Here is a 21,285-nt window from a genome sequence, read left to right as displayed (position 1 = left end):
GCAGGACTCGGGGGGGGATCCTTTGTTAGGGGGCTAGGTTGCTTCTGGTGGGCTCACGCCTATTTGGAACCCTCTCCCAAACCCTCAATTCACACACTGATCGGTGTTGGTACGACGCTGCTGGTGTTGTCCCAGAGTCAAGGGATAGATAGGCTGGCCAGTCTGCCCTTTAGCAGATGGGGACTGAAGTCTTCCCGTGTCTCAAGTCAAACTTCATTTCTCATCCCCATGAATCGTGCAGCCCGCTTAACGCACGTCCCGACCCTAACCACAGCCCACCCTAGCTCAAATCCCGAACGCAGAAACCACAAACCCCAGCCTCAACCTACTGGAACCCCAACCCTAAGTCAGCCTCGGCCCAGCCTCCAGTTTGGCCGTAGCCGCATTACCACACGTGGCTGTGAATGAACCCCTCGCTCGCGCCTTATGCTGACACGGACCCCGGTCACACAGCCTAGCCTCAGCTCTCGCTGTCACTCTAGCCTAATCTAGCCCTAGTTCCTCAAGGGTGACCTCGAGCTCACTGGTGATCCCAACCGCCCGACCCAGCCTTCGCCCCGGCTCTGATATGAACCAACAGCCAGGACCCAATCCACCAGCCCTACACTTGACCCTGATGGAGCCACAGCTTTCCTCTTTGCCGTGCAGTCCCCCTTCTTCCTGGCCCCCCCGGTTCTCCGCCCCCCCCCATCCCCCATCACTGGCCTTCCAAGCTTCTACCCCGTGGGTACATTTACTAACCCACACGACCACCGAGCCCTTTCCTTGGACCGCTCTGGGTTGAGGGTCAGGATGCCTGGGCGTCCCCCCACTTTGCCAGGCTCAGCAGCAGCAGGTGGGCTGAATCCCCCCCCCCCATCTGTAAAGGGGGGATAATGATCCTTGCTCTCCCGAGGGTGCAGGGCAATCTCATAAACCTCAAAATAAACAAGGAAATACAGATATTCGTTGGTACCTCTGGCGGGCCCTAGAGCACCCTGTCATTGCTGAGGGGGGTGGTGGAGGCATTTGGAACACAGAGGCGCGTGGACTCCTCGCGCTTCCTCGTTGAGCTGGCCGCGGCCCGTAACTCTCCCCAAGGCTCTTCACCCCTGCCCTCCCTGTGGCCCCTGTCAGCGACGGCCCCGCTGAGGGAGCTGAGCTGCTGAATGGGACAGCGCAGGACCTGACCCCCACCATCGCGGGTGGGCGGTCCTGGGACCCCCTAGGCCAACGAGCCGGGGGCTGGTCCTCTGCCTTCTCGCTCTGCCTCCTCCCTTACCCACCCAGCTCCAACCTTCCCAGGTCACCCCAGTGAGCAGTCCAGGTCTCGAGGGGCCTCGTCTCCCCTCCTGTGCCTGGAAGCAAGGGCACCAAGTGACCCCTGAAAGGTGTGCACAGGCGGAGACGTGATGCGCGCACGCCCCCTTCCTGGTCTTTCCGGTGGCCCCCAACACCCCCGCGCCCAGGAACCCCCTGCGCTCGGGGCTGGCCTCACCTCAGGTAGGGGTGGGCGCCACAGCTCCCTAGGGGCAGCCAGGGGAAGCCCCTGTGCCCATGCACGCCTCCCTCTTTCAGCCCTGGGGAGACCCGACTCCCTTTGAAGGGCCAGAGGCCTCAGGGGAAGGCGGCCTGGACGTTCCCGGGCTCCTTCATCTGCCTGGGCCTTCCTTCCAGCCCGAGTCCCCTTTCCTGCTGCCCCTTCCCACAGACCTCAACCAGGGGCGGGGGGGGGGGGGGGTGGTTCCCCCAGGGTCACAGATGAGCTTGCAGGAAAGGCTGGGTCAGACCCCTGTGTCCCTGGGCCCCGGGTTAACCCTTCCCAGCCTGGCCACCTTTGCTCCCCAGGCCTGGCTCTCCTTCCGCTTCCCTGTCTCCCCGGGGGAAGGAGGCAGCAAATGAGTGGTGAGGGGAGCTCTGTGGACGCTGTAGAACCAGGCGACTGTTGTTACCCCGAGCATGGGGCCAGGAGGAAGTGGAAGCTTAACAGGTGCCTAATTACAAGTCCCGCCGGCCTCCCTTTGCCACTTTCGGGAGAGGGAAGAGCTTGGGTGAGGGCTGGGTAATACCTGGGTAGGCCGCTCTGTCACCCCGATAATTAAGGCTCCCGGGACTCCTCCCCAAGGCGGGAACCAGGCCCCCTCCCTCCTATAGAAATAACTCCGGCTGTGGCCCCGGCACTCACTGCACCTTACTGCCACCCCGGGCAGTGTCTGGGCCCTCCGCTCCCCCTCCCTCCACCTGTCCCCACATACCCACCACCGCTGGCCCCAGGGACACCCAGCCCAAGCGGAGGAAACACCAAGCCTAGAGACATGGCAGTCCGAGGAGCGTTCCACCTTCTGCTCGTGTGCCTGAGCCCAGGTATGGGGCTGGGCATCCGGCAAGGACACCCACGCGATGCCAGGAGGGCAGGGAAAGGGACCACAATGGGCCCGCAGCGGCGCCTCGGAGGTGGTCCGAGGCCCCGCTGCCAGCTGGCTGTGGATATGGCCAAGACGGCCCCGTGCCCGAGGGTTTGGGGCACAGGCCTTGATGGATCTTCGCGGTGCCTGTGAGCCGTGTGGGGCTCGGACGTGCACGCACACGCTGTGCACGGAGAGCAGGGCTTGCCTGGAGAGCTTGCCTGGGGATCTGGGGGTGGGGCAGGGTGTCAGGCGCACGGCGAGGCTGGTGTCGCCGGGGAGGCTCTCCCCGGAAAGGCCCCTTTTCCTCTCTGTGTGCTGTTCCCCCTGGGAGGACCCGCTCCCACCCCCAGGCTAGAGCCAAGGGCAGGGAGTTGCTTTGAGAGGAGACAGCGCCCCCTAGGAGACGGACTGTGCTCTGAGAGCTCCAGGGTAGCGCCACCCCCCAGGATGAGATGGGGGGGGGTGGGGATGGCGCCTCCCAGAGCCCCCTCACCCCGAGGGGGCACACCTCGAGGGCAGGGCTCAGAGGTTGACGCTGTGGCCCCCTGCCCCTGTTGGGGCAAGTCCCAGCAGGAGCCCCTGTGTGTGGGCATGGCTGGAAATGGCTGAGACCCTCCTGGGGTCTGGGTTCACAGGAGCGCGTTTGTGGGAGGAACTCGGGGAGCATTTTCAGCCTTCATGCACACACACATGTGTGTGTGTGTGTGTGAGAGAGAGAGAGAGAGACAGAGAGAGAGAGAGAGAGACAGAGAGAGAGAGAGAGAGAGAGAGACTGCATTACTGGCAGGGTGACAGCAGGGTCCCCTCACGAAGCTCCAGCTGTGGTCTGGGGACCCGGGACACGTCCATGTGTGTGGTGTGGGGCGTGGGTGTGGCAGGACAGACCGGCACTCCGTGTGTCTATGCTCCAACACCCTCTCTCTGCTCTGTCACCTCCAGAGGGAGGGTTAGGAGCTGTGCAGGCAGCTGGGAAACACACCAAGGACGCCCACAGGGGGCACACAGTCCCTGGTGCTTTGGCTGGGGGACGGGAGGGGGCTCACTGCGTCGCCTTGGCCCCCTTCCTCCCTCCTTCTCTCCAGGGACTCCTGTCCAGCTCTCTCTCCTTGGCTCTCTTCCCTCTCTTGTCTCATGCTCCCTGCAAGACTTCCTCAGTGCAGGAGCAAGAGGGACCAAGGTGAGACAGCGAGGAGTGAGGGGTGTGGAAAGGCTGGAGCCCCGCGGACAGGGTGGAGGTCGAGAGGCTTCTGGAGAGACTGAAAGGCTAGGGTGAGGCTCCCTGGCCCGGGACAAGGGAAGACACTGCCTAGTGCAGGGTGGAGGCGCTCTCATTCAGCCTGTCCCCTCCTTCCCCAGCCCCCTCCCCTACAGATCTACCCTCCTGCTGGGCTGCTGGGCCAGCCCCCTGGGTATGGGGACAGCCCTCCCGGCAGCCCTTCCCAGGGTGGAGCCTCTGCTCTCTGGGCTCTGGCTCATCCCTGGTGTGCCTCCTGGCGCCCCAGGAGCTGGCAGTCAGTGCCAGGATCCTTATCTCGGGAGAGCCGATCACATCTCCCTTGGCCCGGGGCTGGAGGAGGTGTCCCCACGATCCGCTAGTGCCCCGTGGCCGGCCCGCCTGCTCTGGGTCACCCTGGAGCCCGCGGGGTTAGGGCTGCTGGCCCCGCCAGGGTTGGGGGCGGGGGATGCCTGAGGTGTCTGGGGGTGTTAAAAAGGCCCCTGCTGGCCCTCTGGAAGTGAACCAAGCTTCTGCGGGGACGTGTAGTGTTGAGCGGATGCGCACGGGGAGGGCGCCGTGGGCAGGGATGCGTGCCTTCCGGATGAAGGCGCACTGTGTGTGCAGACGCGTGTCTGTGTGGGTAGCAAAGTGGGACCCGCATAGAGATGTGTCTGCGTTTTGAAGGTCTGTTAAGTGTGGCGATGTGGGGCGGTAACCGTGTGAAACCGTAGGTGTGAGACACTCTAACAGAGACGCGGGCCCCGAGAGATCCGGAGAAGGGCAGAGCGGGAGTTGCCGAGACCAGGGCTGGGACTCCTGGGATTTGCTGGCTGTCTGGTGGGCCGGAGCGTGAGCCAGGCCGGGCCAGGGGCCTGGGCAGGGAGGGCTGCAGGAGCCTGGGGGGTGGAGCCTGCCTGTCCTGCCTGCCAAGGTCGGGGCGGCCCCCCCCCCCCACTCCCCACACTCCGTATTCCTCTCTGGGTCCAACCGGTTGGGGCTAGTGTTTGCCTGGGGCTCCAGGGGAGGGAGGGCAAGGAGCTGGGTCCTGAGCTTCCAGATCTTGGCTTCTCAGCGGGGCTGACTCAGTGGAACCAGGGCTGTGAGCAGTGGGAGGGGCCCCAACTGGAGCCAGCATGTGTGGGCGGCTGTGCCTGAGCCATTCGATGGCACAGGGGGACGGACACAAAATCCAGAATGCCATGTGTCATCACACAAGGCTCAGACTGTCCTACGGATGCATGTGGCCGTATTCCCAGGCCCAGGCCACGAGCAGCGCCAGACCCACGCAGCCAGGCTCCCGGTCCCAGCTGCCTGCCATCGCGCACAGGCACGAGCGATCACTCAGCGCCCTGACACAGCCAGTCACACGTGGTCACACCCAAGGGTACAGCCACAGACACGCAGGTGTCATACGCAGAGACACCCGCAATCATGTCACGTCTTCGACTCCTGGGGCTGGAAAGGGACCCCAGCGGCCATGGCTTCCACCCTCCGGTCTCCACGCGGGAACACTCTCTTGGCCCAGAAAAAGGCATCTTTTAATGAGCCAGGATTTTCCATCGGAGCGTTCAACTCTGGTCGCTTCGCGTGCTTACATGCACACACACACACACACACACACACACACACAGCAGCCACTCCTCCCCAGGCAGTTCCATGCAGGATGGCGGAGACAGGGGCAGAAGCTGACTGCCCCCGCCCCCTGGTCTTCTCTCCCCCCCTCCCCCCACCTGCCCTGCCTCTCCCATAGCACTGCTGTCTGCTGTGCGGATCAACGGGGATGGCCAGGAGATCCTGTACCTGGCAGAAGGTGACAATGTGAGGCTGGGCTGCCCCTACATCCTGGACCCTGAGGACTATGGTCCCAATGGGCTGGACATCGAGTGGATGCAGGTCAATTCAGACCCCTCACACCGGGAGAATGTGGTGAGTGCTGGGCTTAGGGTTCCCCTTGCCCTACCTGTAGGCCAGCCTGAGGGGAAAAGGAGGGCAGAGAAGGAAATGAAGACCTTGAACGTCCCCAGTGGCCTCTCCAGGGATGAGGCGACAGGCCCGCGGGCTCTGTAATCACAAATCACCATTAGTTGGCCTTCTCCCACCTGCTCCGGAGGGCAGGGGAGGCCTCGGGACGGTCCCAGCCTGACCCGACACTTTCCGACGCTTTGCAAAGCGCCTGATCTCATGTGCTCTCGCACGTTCACTGGGAGGTTAACGGGTCAGGTATCATCGTCAGCATCTTTCAGCAGAGAAAGCGGAGTCGCGGAGAAGTTCGGTGAAATGCCCGAGGCCACCGAGCCACGTGGCCCTCCTTGGCCGTGCCTGGCTCACCGCTTCCGTGTCCTCTCTTTCTTCCCAGTTCCTTAGTTACCAGGACAAGAGGATCAATCATGGCAACCTTCCCCACCTGCAGCAGAGGGTCCGCTTTGCAGCCTCAGACCCCAGCCAGTATGACGCCTCCATCAACCTCATGAACCTGCAGGTGTCTGACACGGCCACCTACGAGTGTCGGGTGAAGAAGACCACCATGGCCAGCCGGAAGGTCATCGTCACTGTCCAAGGTATGGCCGGACTCCTCCGGGCGCCCCCCACTCCCCCACCCAGGCTCCAGAGCCCCTCGGCCGGGCCCCGGCTCACACCTGCCCGGTTCCCCGCAGCGCGGCCCGCGGTGCCCCTGTGCTGGTCTGAGGGCCACATGACCCACGGCAACGACGTGGTGCTCAAGTGCTTTGCCAACGGAGGCACCCCGCCTCTCTCCTACAAGTGGGCCAAGATCAGCGGGCACACCCACCCCTACCGCGCCGGCTCCTACCACTCTCAGCACAGCTTCCACTCGGAGCTCTCCTACCAGGAGTCCTTCCACAGCTCCCTGAACCAAGGTGGGTCTGAGCGAACAGCGGGACCTTGGGGGGACACGCCGACAGAGCCAGGCCTGGGTCCTGGCTGCTGCACTGACCCGCTGTGAGCCTCAGGCGGCTGGCTGCACCCCTCTGTGCCTTGGGCGCCTCACAGAGGGAGAGGGAGCGATAGCACCTGCCTTCCCGGGGGCCATGGGGGCGGGGGGGACTCAGAGGGCTGAGGCCCACAGGGAGGCTGGACAGTACTCACTGCCAAACAGAGACTCTCAGAGCTGGAGGGACCTGGAGAATTCCTCTGGTCTCACCTTGTCCTCACTGTACAAAGAAGGACACCAAGGTCCAGAGAGGGGAGAGATTTGCCCAAGGTGGCAGAGTGAATTAATGGTGTCTCCGTCCCGTTGCTGGGAGAGGGGCTGCCTCGTCTCTCCGTTTCAGCACCACCGGGGGAGTGAGTCATCGGGAGAGTGGGGTGGGCCGGTGTGTGTGTGTGTGTGTGTGTGTGTGTGTGTGTGTGTGTGTGCGCGCGTGTGCGTGGGTGCATCCGCCTTCTCTCCTTCCCTCCCCACCGGCAGTGGTCTAGGCTGGGGTGGCCCCCGGGCCCTTGCCACAGCCCTGTGGTGCTTTTTCAGTTTCAGGCCTGAACAACGGCGACCTGGTGCTGAAGGACATCTCCCGGGAGGATGACGGGCTCTATCAGTGCACGGTGGCCAACCACGTGGGCTACAGTGTGTGCGTGGTGGAGGTGAAGGTCTCAGGTGGGTGCAGTGGCAGCGGCCCTGAGGGCCCTGGGGCGGGGAGGGCGGGACTGGAGGAGCCTGGGCTGTCTGCTCTGCCTTCCCATTTCCATCAGGGCTGGGAAGCCGCGGGGGACACAGGCATCTCCTCATCCTTCCTCACTGGGTGTCCCGGGGCCCCGACACCCGCTGGGACCCTCGCTCTCTTCCCCACAGAGGGCCGGCCCCACACTTCCCGGTTCGGGGGCACCTGCCGGGCTGCAGGAAGCCTGACTGTCTTCACTTGTCTCCACAGACTCCCGGCGCATAGGCATGATCATAGGCGCAGTGCTGGGCTCCCTGCTCATGCTGGGCTGTCTGCTGGTGGGCATCTGGGGGCTCGTCTGCTGCTGCTGCGGGGGCGGGGCCGGCGGCTCCCGCGGTGCCTTCGGCTACAGCAACGGCGGCGGCGGGGTCGGCGGAGGGGCCTGCGGCGACTTGGCTAGTGAGATCAGGTAAAACCTGATGCATGCTGCATGCTGCCGAGCGGCAGGGGACCGGCGCCCTGCCCCTCCTCACCCCTGCCTGCCACCGGGCCGGCCGGGACCCCCACCCCCACCCTGCCGGCCATCGCCAGGAGTGCCGGGGACCGCAGCATGTCGACCTGCCACCCGCCGTGGCTCCTCTCTCCCCGTCCCGCGCCAGTCTTCACCTCTGCTCCCCTGCCCTCCGTTTCCCTCCTGTCTATGCACCTCTCTGTGCACCTTGTCTAGACTGTAAGCTCCTGGAGGGCAGGGACCGTATTCCCCCCCCCCCCCCCCGTGTTTGCCCTGTTTCACGCCGGTGACAACTCTGGACATGCTTATTTAAGAAGAGTCAATAGTAAGGATAGTGCTAATAAGGTATATTCGAAACCGACTAGAAATAAACATAGAACAAGCCTAGGAGTGCTAATGACCGCAAAGCCCCGGGGAAGGAGGCAAAGGTGGAGAAGGAGGTCGAGGGGCAGAGGCGAGGAGAGGAGAAGGCGAGGGCGAGGCTGGTGTTAGCTAAGGAGAGCGAAGGACAGGGAAGGCGGCTCCTCCCGGGCCTCCGAGCCTCCCTCCCCGTCTCGGGGACGGGTGCGCACGTCGGAAGGGGCCGGGGGGCGCCCGTGGGGCTGCCCGCCGGGGGCTGGCGGACGCTCGCGGACGGGCCCCGTGTGCGGCGTGGGGTCGCCGGCCAGGAGGAGGCAGAGGAGAGCAGGCGGAGGCCGAGGGAGAGGCGAGGCGCCGGCGGAGGGCGGCGCGGGGCCGAGAGGCTGCCGGCGGCCCCCCGCTCCGGCCAGGCCGTGCCCACGCCGCGCCCGGAGGAGCCCGCTCACCCGCCCGCCTGTTGTTTCCACAGAGAGGACGCCGAGGCGCCCGGGTGCAAGGCCGGCGGGCGCGGCCGCAGCGTCACCCACCTGCTGGGGTACCCGACGCAGACCGTCAGCCGCTCCCTGCGCCGCAAGTACGCGCCCCCGCCCTGCGGCGGCCCCGAGGACGTGGCCCTGGCGCCCTGCGCCGCCTCCGCCGCCGCCGCCGCCTGCGAAGCGGGCCCCTCCCCGGTCTACGTCAAGGTCAAGAGCGCGGAGCCCGCCGACTGCGCCGAGGGGCGGCGGGAGCGCACCGACGGGCTCCTGGTGTGAGCGCGCCGCGGGGCTCCCCGCCCGCAGCTGGGGACGCGCTCCGCCCCGCGCCCGCCGCGCCCGCCCGGGCCTCCGGGCCTCCGGGACCCACGGCGCCTCCCCCGGGGCCCGCGCGCGGTGGCGGGGGGTGGGGGGGACGGCGGGGGGTGGGGGGTGGGTAGGGGGCAGCGCCGAGCGCGGTCGAGGCCGGGGGCCCGGCGTCCCCAGGCGAGGCGGAGGGCCCCGGGGCCGGACTGGATGGTTGCGTGTCAGGTCTGAGCTCCCGAGCGGCGGTGTTAGCACAATAAAGCGACTGTTAAGACCCGAGATTGTGGTGGCTGTGGTTCCACGGAGGGGCTGGCGCGCGGCCGGGGGCGCGGGCGGGAGGCTGCTGCCCCTCCTCCCCGGTCCCTCCCTCCCACCTCCGACGGTCGGGCTGGGCTGGGAGGGGCTGCCAACCCCCCTCCGTCACCCTGCGGATGGGGAACCTCCTGGTAGGCCCGGAGTCCTGCTTTCCCCTCTCATTCCTGAGGCAGGCGAGGGGAGACCGGGGGGACTGGCAGGGCTGACCTCCCGAAAGGTTCCCGGCCACCCTCAGCGCCTTCTTCCTCCTCCCTCATCTACCTCCTGCGGACTTCCTTCTCTCTCCAGGCTGTATGCCTTCCTTCCGTGCCACCCACCAGGAAGGATTTCAGAGCCATACTTTGGGGCTAGTAGACCTTGCAGGGCGTCTCGTGTAGCGATTCCCCCCACCCCACCCCCCCACGCCTGCTTTAAAGGAAAGGGGGTGGGCGTGTATTGCGTGCCCATTAGGTGCCAGGCGCTTGCCCGCTTTTTTTTGTCTTCTTCAATCCTCGCTTTAGTCCCATGAAGTCGTGCACTATCCCATTGGGCAGATGAAGAAACAGAGGCTTGAGGAAGTAGCTATCTTGACCAAGGCCACAAAGGTAATAACGAAGGTGTCGATCCAGGCATGTTGGACTCTAGGACCTCAGGCCGGTTCTCTGATACCTGAATTCCTTCCCCGGCATTTCTGACCAAGGATGTTCCAGCCCCTTGAATACCTCCAATGGCATCTTACTACCTCCCAAAGCGGTCCGTTTGACCTCTGTCCGAGAGATATTGCTACTGCGGGGGCCCAATTTTTATTCCCAGAGCTTTTATCCCTGGGTCCCAGTTCTGCCCTCAGGGGGCCCTAAGCATCACATGTTCAGTTCTCAGCTGCCTCCAGGGGACCAGGTGGTTGTCCCCTCCCCCCCCCCCCCACAATGGCTGCAGCAGTCACAAGCAGAAGTGTGTCTGGCCTAGGGGGTTGGAGGGTCTTCTGAAGAGCATAGTTCTGCCTGCCTCTGCCTAACCACCTGCCTGTCGAGAGCCCGGGCATTTCCGTCTGTTTGCCTCTTTTCCCCTGGAGGCTTCCTAACCCTCCCCGCTCCTACCCTGCGACCCACCGCATGAAGTGTGGGGTATGGGTGCACCTCAAAGCACCTGGGTTTCAAGTCTCTGAACCGAGGAAGCCCTGCAACCCTGCGTGGTCACACGCCGCTTAGGAAGCCCTTCCGGTTGTCTGGGATATGCACAAAAGGGTGCTGGTGTTGGAGGCTCTGCCTTGCTAGAGCTTGGGAAGAGAAAGGAGAGACAGTGGGACCGAAGGAACCAGGGACAAATGCTTTGGGGTGGGGACAGGGTTACAGGGGAGAAGGGCATTGAATGGTGAGGGGAACAGAGAACCGCAGGAACCGAATTCATCCCCTTGTTTGCTTGGACACATTCACGAGCATCTGTAGCAGCTAGAGAGCTAGGTCCTTGGCAGGGACGGGGCCTGGCACACTCTGGCCCGAAGGCAGGGGACTGAACGGGATGACTGGGGAGGGCCCTCCCAGTCCGAGGAGCCTCCAGCTCAGCCTCCTGCAAGGTGGCAAGGGATGGACAGCTGGCTGCGGGGGTTGTGTTGAGTGACATCATCTTCTTCATTCCAGGAACCAGGGAGCTGTGCTCAGACAGCCTTCCTTGGAGGGTGAGAACAGTGAGAGGCCCTGGCAAGGAAAGCTTATTAAAAAGCAGTAAGAGATTTTAGAGAGGTTCTGGAAACAACTTCCAAGAGGGTGACTCAGTGCACGCCGGGAAGTGCCTAGAGGCGGGCTCTCAGTGGGTACCTGTGGGCTCACCGCTGGGGTGCCGAGGGTGGGGGGGAAACACTTGCGGTGAATGTTTAACAGTGGCTTTGGGAGTGGAGGGAGGGACGGGGGCAGGGACGCCCTGACTGGTAACATCTGGCCTTTCTGAGATGCGCGCGTCCCCGGTGCGGCTGATTTCCAGCTGTCCCCGCGTCAAGTGGGAGCAGCATGCAGGACGCTCGTTCCACGAGACAGGTGCCGTGGAGGTAAATGACCCCCACCACGGAGGCAGTAGTGAATTTCAGTGAAATAATTCGGAAGTGAGGCGTTTTCTGAGTACCTACCTCTGTTGTCTGGATGCAATTTATTTGTAAATTTATGGAAGTTAATTTTTAACAATGGCCGCGTTGAACGAGGCGGGGGGGGGGGGGGGGGCTTGTACATTGTAGGGGGGCCACCCAAACGCGGGAGAGGGAATCTCAAGTCTGGTCCCAGGTGTTCTGTGCTTTTCCGTGGAGACACCAGCAGCACGAAGCCGGCTGTCTCCGCTCTGCTTCCTAGCGCTGCCTTCGGTGTCCCTCCCCAGCCTTGCCGGGGTCGGATCCTCTGCTCACCGGAACATTAGATAACTTGTGCGTCCCTGGTCACCACCAGATCCCTAGCTTGGCATCCACGGAATTTCCATGAATATGACGTCTCTTCACGAGACGCCGAGTCCCTCCTGACCCAGTTCCTCCTGAGTCTCTCCGCAGGTTTTAGGAAGTCGTGCTGCAGTCACCCTCTCTTAAGCCCCCATTCTCAAGACCCCAGAGGCATGGAATCCCAGTGAATCTTCTTCTCTGGGCTGCCGTTCAACTAGCCACATCCTGCTGCCCGATGACATTTCCATTGGTCCAGACCCGCAGACCCCGGGTGACTCTGGGGAGGGGTTCCTTGTTTCTCCTGCCTCCCCGGAAGCCAAGGGGTTTTGAGGGTTACACAATCACTGTCTGGAGGCCGGGGACTGGTTCGAACTTTGGCCTTGTCCCTGTGCTTCCCCGGGAACCCCCGCTCCCCGGAACCCCCCCTCCCCGGAACCCCCTCCCCCCCAGGAAAGCCCTGCTCTGCACCCATCCGGCCCCTCTGGAGCGATCAGCGATCTCCCATTTACTCCTGGTATTTAATAAGCCCCCAGCCCTCAGCTTCTTCATCTGTAAAATGGACTAGTCATAGGGCTGTTTTGTGTGAGTGCTTATTACGGAGCCTGGCACACCGCTGGGGCTTTGCAGCCTCCCCGCCTGCCCTTGGTATGTGAGTTCCGCTGGGCCAGAGGGCGTGGGGGCTGGGTCAGTGGCGGGCCCAACGCGGGGAGGGGGACGGAATGAATGAAGCCTTGGGATTGAACCTGGAGGCGACTTACCGACTTACCCTGTGGGGGAGGAGGTAGGGAGCCCAGAAAGCAGCCAATAGGGAAGTGGGAGGAGAGCCAGGCCTTGCCTCTGAGCTCCGGAATCCACACGCGGGTATTAATATTGACAACAATCCTCATTAGTAATAGGGTTACTAATAATAATAACAGGAAGCACCAGAAACACAAGCTCAGCAGGGTCCCAGAGTCAGGCCTGGGGACCGGCTGCCAGGATCCTCAGGGCCACCTCCCTGGACCGGGCGGGGCGTGCCCTCCTGTGCCCTGTCTTGTCCACCCACTAGCACTCAGGCCCGCGTCTGCTGCCCTCTGGGCACGGTGCCCACTGGGGCAACCCCTGGAGCGGGGACCTCGACAGCCCCTCCCAGGTGCGCAGTCCCTGCTGAGGGGTCCCCACCCAGCTGTCCCGAAGCTGAGGGGCCACCCTCCCAGCAGAGGAGTTTCTCACACATTTTTGGGAGAATCACTTCAGTCTTGGGGCTGAGTTCCTTCGGCTCAGGACAGGTTCCACTTCCTGCCTGTCTCTGCCTGTCGGTCCCTGCGGACACCCCCTGGTCTGTGCCCCTCCCCCTCTCCCACTTGGACGCCACTTGAAGCCCAAGGCCCCTCCCTGTCCGACCTGCCTGAACGCGCTTCTCGGCTCAGCCAACTCGTAATCCCGCCTCCAGCCCCAACCCCCACCTGGCCTGAGCCCCACTGCCTGCCACACTTCTTACTTCCTCCCCTCCCCTCCCCCCATCCTCCCCTCCCCTTCTCCTTCCCCCTCCCTTCCCCTCCCCCTCCTCGCCCTCTCCCCTCCCCCTCTCTCTTTCCCTTTTCCTCTCTTTCTCTCCCTCTCTCCCTCCTTCCCCCACTTCTCTCCCTACTTCCCCCCAGACTCTCTCTCTGTCTCTCTCAACCTGTGTCAGGTCTTCAGAGGCAGACTGACCATATCTGGTTCTATTACCCCAGGCTCTACATGCTCCCAGAGGAGGGGAGAGGATGTTTACTTTGCTATCTTTGAGCTGTCCTGGAGTGTCCTGCCACCCTCCTATCTCCATCACACTTCCACTGAGGGCAGGGCTGGATCACGTCCTTTCCCAGTATCTACTCCCTCTGAGAGCTCACACTCTCTCCCTGGGCTGATCTTCCCTAAGATTAGTGTGACGGATAAAGACAGCGCTGGACGCTTCTCCTCCAGCTTGGGTACCACCAACAGCCAATGGCTGTGATTCCCTTGGGGGTACGTGAGGGAAAAAGCCCCACAAATCCCCCCAGACCCTCCTCAAGGTGAACATTGCTCATCCGCTGATGAGCAAGTCAGGTAGGACCTGGGGAGAGTCTACTGGCGTTCCAGACCTTCCAGAACAGGGGGCGGCCACCAGGCAGCACTCTCCTGGACAGGCCACTGTGCCCCATGCCTTTGACTTCCAGGCTCGGTAGGAAGCTCTTCCCTGTATGGCATGGGGTGGCGGCAAGTGGCTTCTCCTTCTCCTCCTTCTCCTTCTTTCCTCCTCTGCCTCTTCTTTTAAAGTTTATTTCTTTACTTTGAGAGAGAGAGCGAGAGCATGAGTGTGCAGGGTAGGGACAGAGAGAGAGGCAGAGAGAGAGAATCCCAAGCAGGCTCCACGCTGTCAGCGCAGAGCCTGATGTGGGGCTCACACCCCCAAACCGTGAGATCAGGACCTGAGCCAAGATCTAGAATCTGACGCTTAACCGACTCAACCACCCTGGGGCCCTGGGAGGAGGCTTCTCATTCGTAGCTTATTAAGGACTTGAGGAAATGCATGTTCGTGATTATCACCATCAGAAAATTGCTTGATCAGGAGCCTAAGCTGTTCTTGTAACGGGGTTCCTGCGGGGAAGCTGGATTCCCTCCTTTCAGTGCCCATAAGCCTTTCCAAGAATGTAACGCACAGTTGGAGAAGGAGAGGAGTGGGGATGGCAATGACTTCCTTCCAAGCTCTCCACCTAGCCCTCTAAAGTCAATATACCGAGGGGGCACCTGGGTGGCTCAGTCGGTTGAGCGTCTGACTCCGGCCCAGGTCATGATCTCACAGTTTGTGAGTTTGAGCCCCACATCGGGCTCTGTGCTGACACCTCAGAGCCTGGAGCCTGCTTCGGATTCTGTGTCTCCCTCTCTCTCTGCCCCTCCCCAGCTCATAAATTAAAAAAACTTAAAAAAAAAAATTAAAGTTGATACACCGATAGCACCCGGACTTATGCACCAGGGCCGGACCTCACTCCGACACCCCATGCTCCCTACCTGCTCAGATGTCGAATGGGCATCTCAGACTCAGCACGCCCCTGACCTTTGCTGAGTCTCTTCTGGTACCGTCTTCCCCAACTGTCGATGGCAGCTCTGTCCCCCACTTTGCCCTCCCCGCAACACATCCAACCTGTCAGAAGTCCAGTTGGCTCTACCTTCAGAGGAGCTCCAGAGTCTGAGCCTCCTCTCCTCCTTCCAGAAGGCTCCCAGCCTGAGTTACAGCGACAGTGTCCTGGCTGGGGTCCCTGCTTCCTGCTTCCCCCACCCCTTGCCCACCTACACGTCATTCTCAGCGGAGAAGCCAGAGTGATACGTAGACCATTCTTCTGCTCCCAATACCGAAACGGCTTCCCCTTTTGCTTGGAACCAAGGTCAAGGTCCTTACACTAATCCTCCAGACCTGTCATGGTGCCACAGGGACATACCCTAGGGCCCTTCTCCCTTTGGCCCTCTCCTCTCCACCCACGCTGACTCTTGCTTCTTGAACACCACAGAGTATCAGCCCTGGCTGTCTCTCTGTCCAGAATGGCTTTCCTCCAGCCTTCCCAACGGCTAAACCCTCACCTCTTTCAAGTCTGCTCAAGTATCTCACTGAGTCTTATTTAAGGTTATGGTGCCCTTCTGCCCACACTTCTGATGGCCCTACCCCCTCTACGTTTTTCTTTAACCCATAGAATGCAGCCCCTTCTAAACATGCTAGGACAGGAGTGTATTTGTCGTGGTGATTGCTGATTGACACTCGACCCCGTGACGGGGACAGAGATCTTTGTCTTATTCGCTCGCGTACCTAAGACGCAAAAACGCCAGGCACGCAGTAGGCGCTCAATACATGTCGTTTCAAAGGGTTGGCGAGGATGCGGGAAGACAGGCAAGCTTCGGCAGGGAGAGTTCACCCCGGCCCAGGGCCCCTGAGGGGGTGGGAAGTTCATGGGAAGCAGCCCGTCTCCTCCCGGGTGCCCGTGAGCTCCCTTGGAGGCCCCAAAGGTGGTCTGAGCCCAACCACAGGACTACGCTGCCTGGAAGAGGGACAGCCAGGTATCGAATCTCCCACCCTGAGACTCCTGGCTTCCTCAGCGAGGGGCGGTCTGAAGAAGAGTGCCTTGTTTTGCACCTGCACGCCCCCCACACCCTGCACTGACCGCGCTGTTCACGAGTGCGTGTTGGCCATGCACTTCCTGTGTGTCGGTGGTGGGAGGGGCTACTAAACCTTCTGGGCGCTCCCGGGCTCCCTAGGGAGACCCTTAGCCTCATCCGGAAAAATGAAAGAATAATGCTCATGATGGTTGATTCGGCTTCCTGCCACGCTGGGACACTTGGCGCTCTGAGGTCACCGGAGGAAAGGGTCCTGGGACCCCGGGTGGCCGGGGCTGGTTTCAGAGCTTTGATCAGAGAACAAGATGGACAAAGGGCTGTATTCTCCCTGGGAGGTGCAGGAAGAGCCTGGAAAAAGGGACAAAGTGGGTGAGTGTGTCAGGCCCTGTGATGGAAGGTGGCTGACTGCCCAGTCATTTCTTTTTTTTTTTTAATTTTTTTTAAATGTTTATTTATTTTGGACAGAGAGAGAGACAGAGCATGAGCAGGGGAGGGGCAGAGAGAGAGGGAGACACTGAATCCGAAGCAGGCTCCAGGCTCTGAGCTGCCAGCCCAGAGCCTGATGCGGGGCTCGAACTCACAGACCACAAGATCATGACCTGAACCGAAGTCGGACACTCAACCGACTGAGCCCCCGCGTGCCCCATGCCCAGTCATTTCTAACATAAGGCCTTGCAGGGCAGAGCGGCCACATTGTGTGTGTGTGTGTGTGTGTGTGTGTGTGTTGCCTGAGATGCTCGCCAGACAGGGATAGGGTGTGTGGGAATGTGCTGTTCCCTCCTCCATCCTGTAGGCTGAGGGCCCTCACTTCTTCTGCTGAAAATGTCCAATGAGGCCTCATCCTTCCGGGACTCCAGCTTGTTCTCTGTCTCCCCTGCCCGCTGCCCCAGGCAGGACAGGAGCACTCCTCTTCTCGGTGGTGTAAGGGACCAGGAAGGAGGCCCCGATCTCACGGCAGCATTGAGGCTATGCCGGTTGGTGATGGGATGTTTGTGTGTCCTTCAAACTGGGTGGTTGGACAACCTCACAGGAGGCCGTGTGTGAAGGGGTAGGATGTTCACCACGGTCTGTGGTGGCCAGATGGCCTCAGCTCCAAGGGATGGGCCACAGCAGACCGCCAGTGCCCCCCTCTGTTGGCCTGAGAACACCCCCACCCCTAGGCCCTGACTCATGCTGCCCCTGGCTCTCTGCCCTGCCCTGCCCTCCGCTCCCCTAGGTAACTCATTGCCCCTTCAGGAGAATCTGGGACATTTCCAGCCCAGAGTGACTCGGTAGCTAGATATTCTCTGCTTCAACCCTGCTCCAGCTCTGCGGCTGAGAGCCCCATGCAGGCAGGCGCTGGCCTCCATTTTGGAAGGCTGGACCCTCCCCTCCCTACCGTCCACCAAGGCTCACCAGACTCTCCTTCCACCAGCCGGCCTGACCCTGAGGCCACTCCTCTCGATGTCCTCACGACCCCGTGGCCTTGACCTGGCTAGCGCGACTTACCTGTGTGGGACAGTGTGCTGTCTGACCGTCACTCCGTGACACTGTCCCTTTGCTTGGAAACGCGCTCCTGAGTGGCATCGGGGGCTCCACCTGGACAACCCAGGTGGGACGCAGGATGCTGCAGCAGGGGGCATGAGGTGGGTTGCGTCCGGAGGGTGCTGGGGTCAAGGACAGCCCTTCATGGCCACCCATGCAGCTCCAGCACCTCCCACCCTTGTTAGCCTCAGATGCCGAGTGTTCCAGGCTTTCCGGGGCTGGGTTGGCGGGATTCAGGCCGGGCAGGGAAGCTGACCAGGGCAGGAAGGGCAGCGCGGTGGTGCGGTGAGGGTGCGGTGGGGGGGCCCTCTGGCCTGAGGCTCTTGCAGCCCCTCCAGCCTCAAGTTCGCGTAGAAGGATCTGGAATGGAAACACCTACCCGGCTCCGGGCATGAACCATTGTCCCGGGGCGGGGTGGGCGGGGAGTGGAGCGGAGCAGAAGTGGTGGCTTTTCTTCCTCAAATCATCTGCATGTAAACCATTAGCTTGCACTGTATGAAATTACCCATATGGGACCTTTTTCTTTTTAACTTCTACAAATGGCCATTTTCATATGATTCATTTCAACACGCTGTTCATCCTCCAAATATTTTCTTTAAAAAATTGTTTTTAATGTTTCTTTATTTTTGACAGAGAGAGAGAGAGAGACAACATGAGCAGGGGAGGGGCAGAGAGAGAGGGAGACCCAGAATCCCAAGCAGGCTCCAGGCTCCGAGCTGTCAGCACAGAGCCCGACGTGGGGCTGGAACTCACGGAGTGTGAGATCCTGGCCTGAGCTGAAGTCAGACGCTCAACTACCTGAGCCACCCAGGCGCCCCTGTTTTGTTTCTTTTAAAGCCCCCTTCCCCGAAAATTCTGTCTGCATGTCCAGTTTGGGCACATGGCACCTCCTTCCTCCTGGTTACTAAGGTCAAAGGCCCCGGTGTCTTCCCTGACCCCTCCCCGCAGCCACGCTGTCCCCGTGGTCTCGATCTTGCTGCTGTCACTGCCACAGCTCACCTGCTGCTCTCCTGCTCCGTCCGTTCCCCCCAGGCCCCAGAGCGAGCTTTTAAACATGCAAGTCTGGTTGCCTTCCTTCCCTTCGTAAAACTTTCCAGTGGCCTCCTTTCGCATTAGAATTAAATATTAAATCTTCCCGTGTCCTACCAGACCCTGCGTGAACTGACCTCTGCCATTCCTGCCTCCCAGAGTGCAGCTTGCTCATCACTGCCTGGCCACAGGGACCTTCCTGCAGACCCTTCTGGATCTTTCCAGAAGGGCTTTCGGGTGGCTCATTCCCCAGCACGGCAGGCCTTTCCCCTTGGCCGTCCCTGCGGGTCTCAGCGTGGGCTGGTCCCCGGAGTCACCCTTTGTGTCAACCTGCCCCGGCCCTACTTGGCTCCCTCGTTACTCCTGCTCACAATTTTTGGCTCTTCTCCGTAGAGCTTAACGCATTTTTTAAAAAAATTTTATTTATTTTTAAATTTGCATCCAAGTCAGCATATAGTGCGATACTCATTTCAGGAGTAGATTCCAGCGATTCATCCCCAAGTATAACCCCCAGGCTCATCCCAACACGTGTCCTCCTTGATGACCCTCCCCCATTTAGCCCATCCCCCCACCCACCCATTTAGCTCATCCCTCCACCTACAACCCCCCCATCAGCCCTCAGTTTGTTCTCCGTATTTAAGAGTCTCTTCTGTTCTGTCCCCCTCCCTGTTTTTATATTATTTTTGCTTCCCTTCCCTTGTGTTCATCTGTTTCGTCTCTTAAATTCCACACATGAGCGAAGTCTTCGGATATTTGTCTTTCTCTGAGTGGCTAATTTCGCTTAGCACGATACCCTCCAGTTCCATCCCCGTAGTTGCAAAGAGCTTAACACAGTTTTAATTGGAGGTTGTGTGTATCTGTTTATTGTCTGTCTGTCTCTAGACTAGACTGCAAGCTTCCTGGGTGCAGGGCCCCATCTGTCTGGCTCACGGCTGTGTTCCCAGGGTGCTACCCGCTCATTACAAGATGTGCTGCGTGGTGACTGCTGGGGACAGACTGCTCAGTCCTCCGGGAAACCAGGGGCCGTTGTCCCGGTCTGATCAAGACCCACTCCCCCGTGTTCCTTTAGAGCTGCAGTGACAGCTGGTGGGGGACGCCATGGGGGGAGGTCTCAGGTTCAAGAGGTGGGTGGGAATCATGATAGAAAGAAATCCAGGGGGAGAAGTGTCCATATTGCCCTTAACACTTGCAGTGCTAAACCGAGCTAACAGTTTGTTACGGAAAACACGTCCTGCCCTCCTACTTTGACAAGTACACCTTCAAAATGACCCGGAAGGCCAGATCCAGATTCCGAAATCTTGGCTTTTGGGGGTTTCGTAGCAGGGCTCAGTCTCCAAAGAAGACTCCCCCCTCCCCTTCTTGCCCACAACTCTGTCCCACACACTGTGAGGGGCTTGCCCACCTGCGTGGCACCCTGGCTCCGTGTCTGAGCTTCGAGCTGACCCCCAAAGCTGCCTCTTAGCTGCCCTCAGGCGTAGGGGTGCCCATACAGGCACTTTGTTCCATCTTTGGGAGGGCAAGTGCAGGAAAGGGCTTGTACAAGGCCCAGGTTCCCATGTGGACAAGGGATTCCAGGATTCTGGATGTTCTAGAAGGGTAAGAGGGAGCTCCAGGTGGACGGACCCTTGCCTGTGCAGGAGACTCACAGCAAGCTCTGCGGTACAGACCCGGGGCCGCGGCCCTCTCGCCTTGGCAGAAGGGTGACACTATCTATGCTCGCGGCCTCCGGGAATAACTGGACAGGGAGTGGAGAGGCAGACACCCTGTTGTACCTGTCCTTGCTGGACACAACCCTCGGAAGAACAAACTCTGCAGGGTCCGCTGCCCGGAGTTGGCCGAGGCTCTAGCTGGTCCCTCTCGGGTGAGTCATACGAGAGAGCTCTCCATTTCCTCCTGGCTGTTGTCCCCTGGAGGGGACCCTAAGGGCAACCCGCCGACCCACCGGGGATGCTGCCCTGGGAAGACCGGCCCCTGGAAACCTCTGTGCCGTAGTTCCTCCTGATGGAAGCTCCACTCCCAGCCGGAGTCTCTGTCCCTTTCGTCACTTTCTTCGGGGACCTGACTGCCCTCCTTGGGGACCGACGTCTCAGGAGCCAGGAGATGCCTTGGCGCACACGCTGGGGGCTGCATGACGGTTTACTCGCTGGCATCGGACTGCGACGCCTCTATCTGGCCTCCTCTGCCTCCCGGCTGGTGCTGGGGCAAGAGGAGACCGGCAGGTGAGCGGTCGGTGTGTTACAGATGGACCGATAGACGCATTGCCTTCCCTACTGATCCCAGTTCAGACTTCTTCTTGCCCTTGATTTTGTTAAACCGACACCCCCTCGGACAAGATGTCCCGCGACTCTTCTCTGTTCCCCACAGGGAGGACCCCTGATCCCAGCTAGGCCGACTGCGCCCAGTTTGTTTGCCGGGAATTTCGATCTTCAGACTGAACAGAAAGAGAGCAGATTTATTCGACGGCGGCCCCGAGGACGCTGTGCCAATGCCTGTATCCCCGAGGCCACCTGGCTTTGTCCTTTCTGAGGCCCCGTTCCTCAGTGTTTTCTTTGGCTCTCCCAGTGCTGTAGACCGAACATTTGTGTTCCCTCTCCCCAAATTCATATGCTGAAATCCAGTTCCCAGTGTAAAAGTATTTGGAGGTAGGGCCTTCAGAAGAGACCAGGTCCTGAGGACAGGGCCCCTGGGAATGGAATTAGTGCCTTTATAGAAGGGACCCCAGAGAGCTCTCTCTCCCCTTCTGCCATGTGAGGACACGGTGGGAAGATGGCCATCCATCCGTGAGCCAGGAGGTGGGCTCTCCCCGGACACCGAATCAGCCAGCACCTTGATCTTGGACTTCCCAGCCTCCAGAACCACGAGAAATAAATTTCTGTTGTTTCTAAGCCACCTAGACTCTGGTATTCTTCTAGAGCAGCCTGAACTAAGACACTGAGCTACCTACAGCTTTCTAGAAAATTCCTCCTTTTGCATTAGTTAAAACCAGAGTTGGTTTCTGTTCTTTGCCTCCAAAGAACTCTGATGCCAGGTTTTCACAATATTGTTAGATAT

General features: G+C 60.7%; 1 protein-coding gene across 1 annotated transcript; it reads left to right on the top strand.

Moving 5' to 3' along the window:
- The first annotated feature begins 2,147 nt into the window (after window positions 1–2,147).
- Window positions 2,148–8,960, top strand: VSIG8 (V-set and immunoglobulin domain containing 8). Its single transcript, XM_019433324.2, has 7 exons — window positions 2,148–2,343; window positions 5,354–5,529; window positions 5,960–6,161; window positions 6,258–6,479; window positions 7,088–7,213; window positions 7,488–7,686; window positions 8,558–8,960. The coding sequence occupies exons 1-7, from the start codon at window positions 2,295–2,297 to the stop codon at window positions 8,838–8,840; spliced, it is 1,257 nt and encodes a 418-aa protein (XP_019288869.1). The 5' UTR covers window positions 2,148–2,294; the 3' UTR covers window positions 8,841–8,960.
- The last annotated feature ends 12,325 nt before the right edge of the window (window positions 8,961–21,285 follow it).

This window comes from Panthera pardus, unplaced genomic scaffold (genome assembly GCF_024362965.1).
Source record: "Panthera pardus isolate Hobbes unplaced genomic scaffold, ASM2436296v1 HiC_scaffold_21, whole genome shotgun sequence".
Classification (NCBI taxonomy): domain Eukaryota; kingdom Metazoa; phylum Chordata; class Mammalia; order Carnivora; family Felidae; genus Panthera; species Panthera pardus.
This window is presented reverse-complemented; position numbering and strand designations above follow the sequence as displayed.

Bases quoted from the DNA above. Each gene is read 5' to 3' on its own strand.
- VSIG8 (XM_019433324.2), top strand. From the start codon at position 2,295: ATGGCAGTCCGAGGAGCGTTCCACCTTCTGCTCGTGTGCCTGAGCCCA. The intron at 6,480-7,087 runs GTGGGTCTGAGC...GTGCTTTTTCAG, and splicing joins CCACAGCTCCCTGAACCAAG to TTTCAGGCCTGAACAACGGC. The intron at 7,687-8,557 runs GTAAAACCTGAT...TTGTTTCCACAG, and splicing joins GACTTGGCTAGTGAGATCAG to AGAGGACGCCGAGGCGCCCG.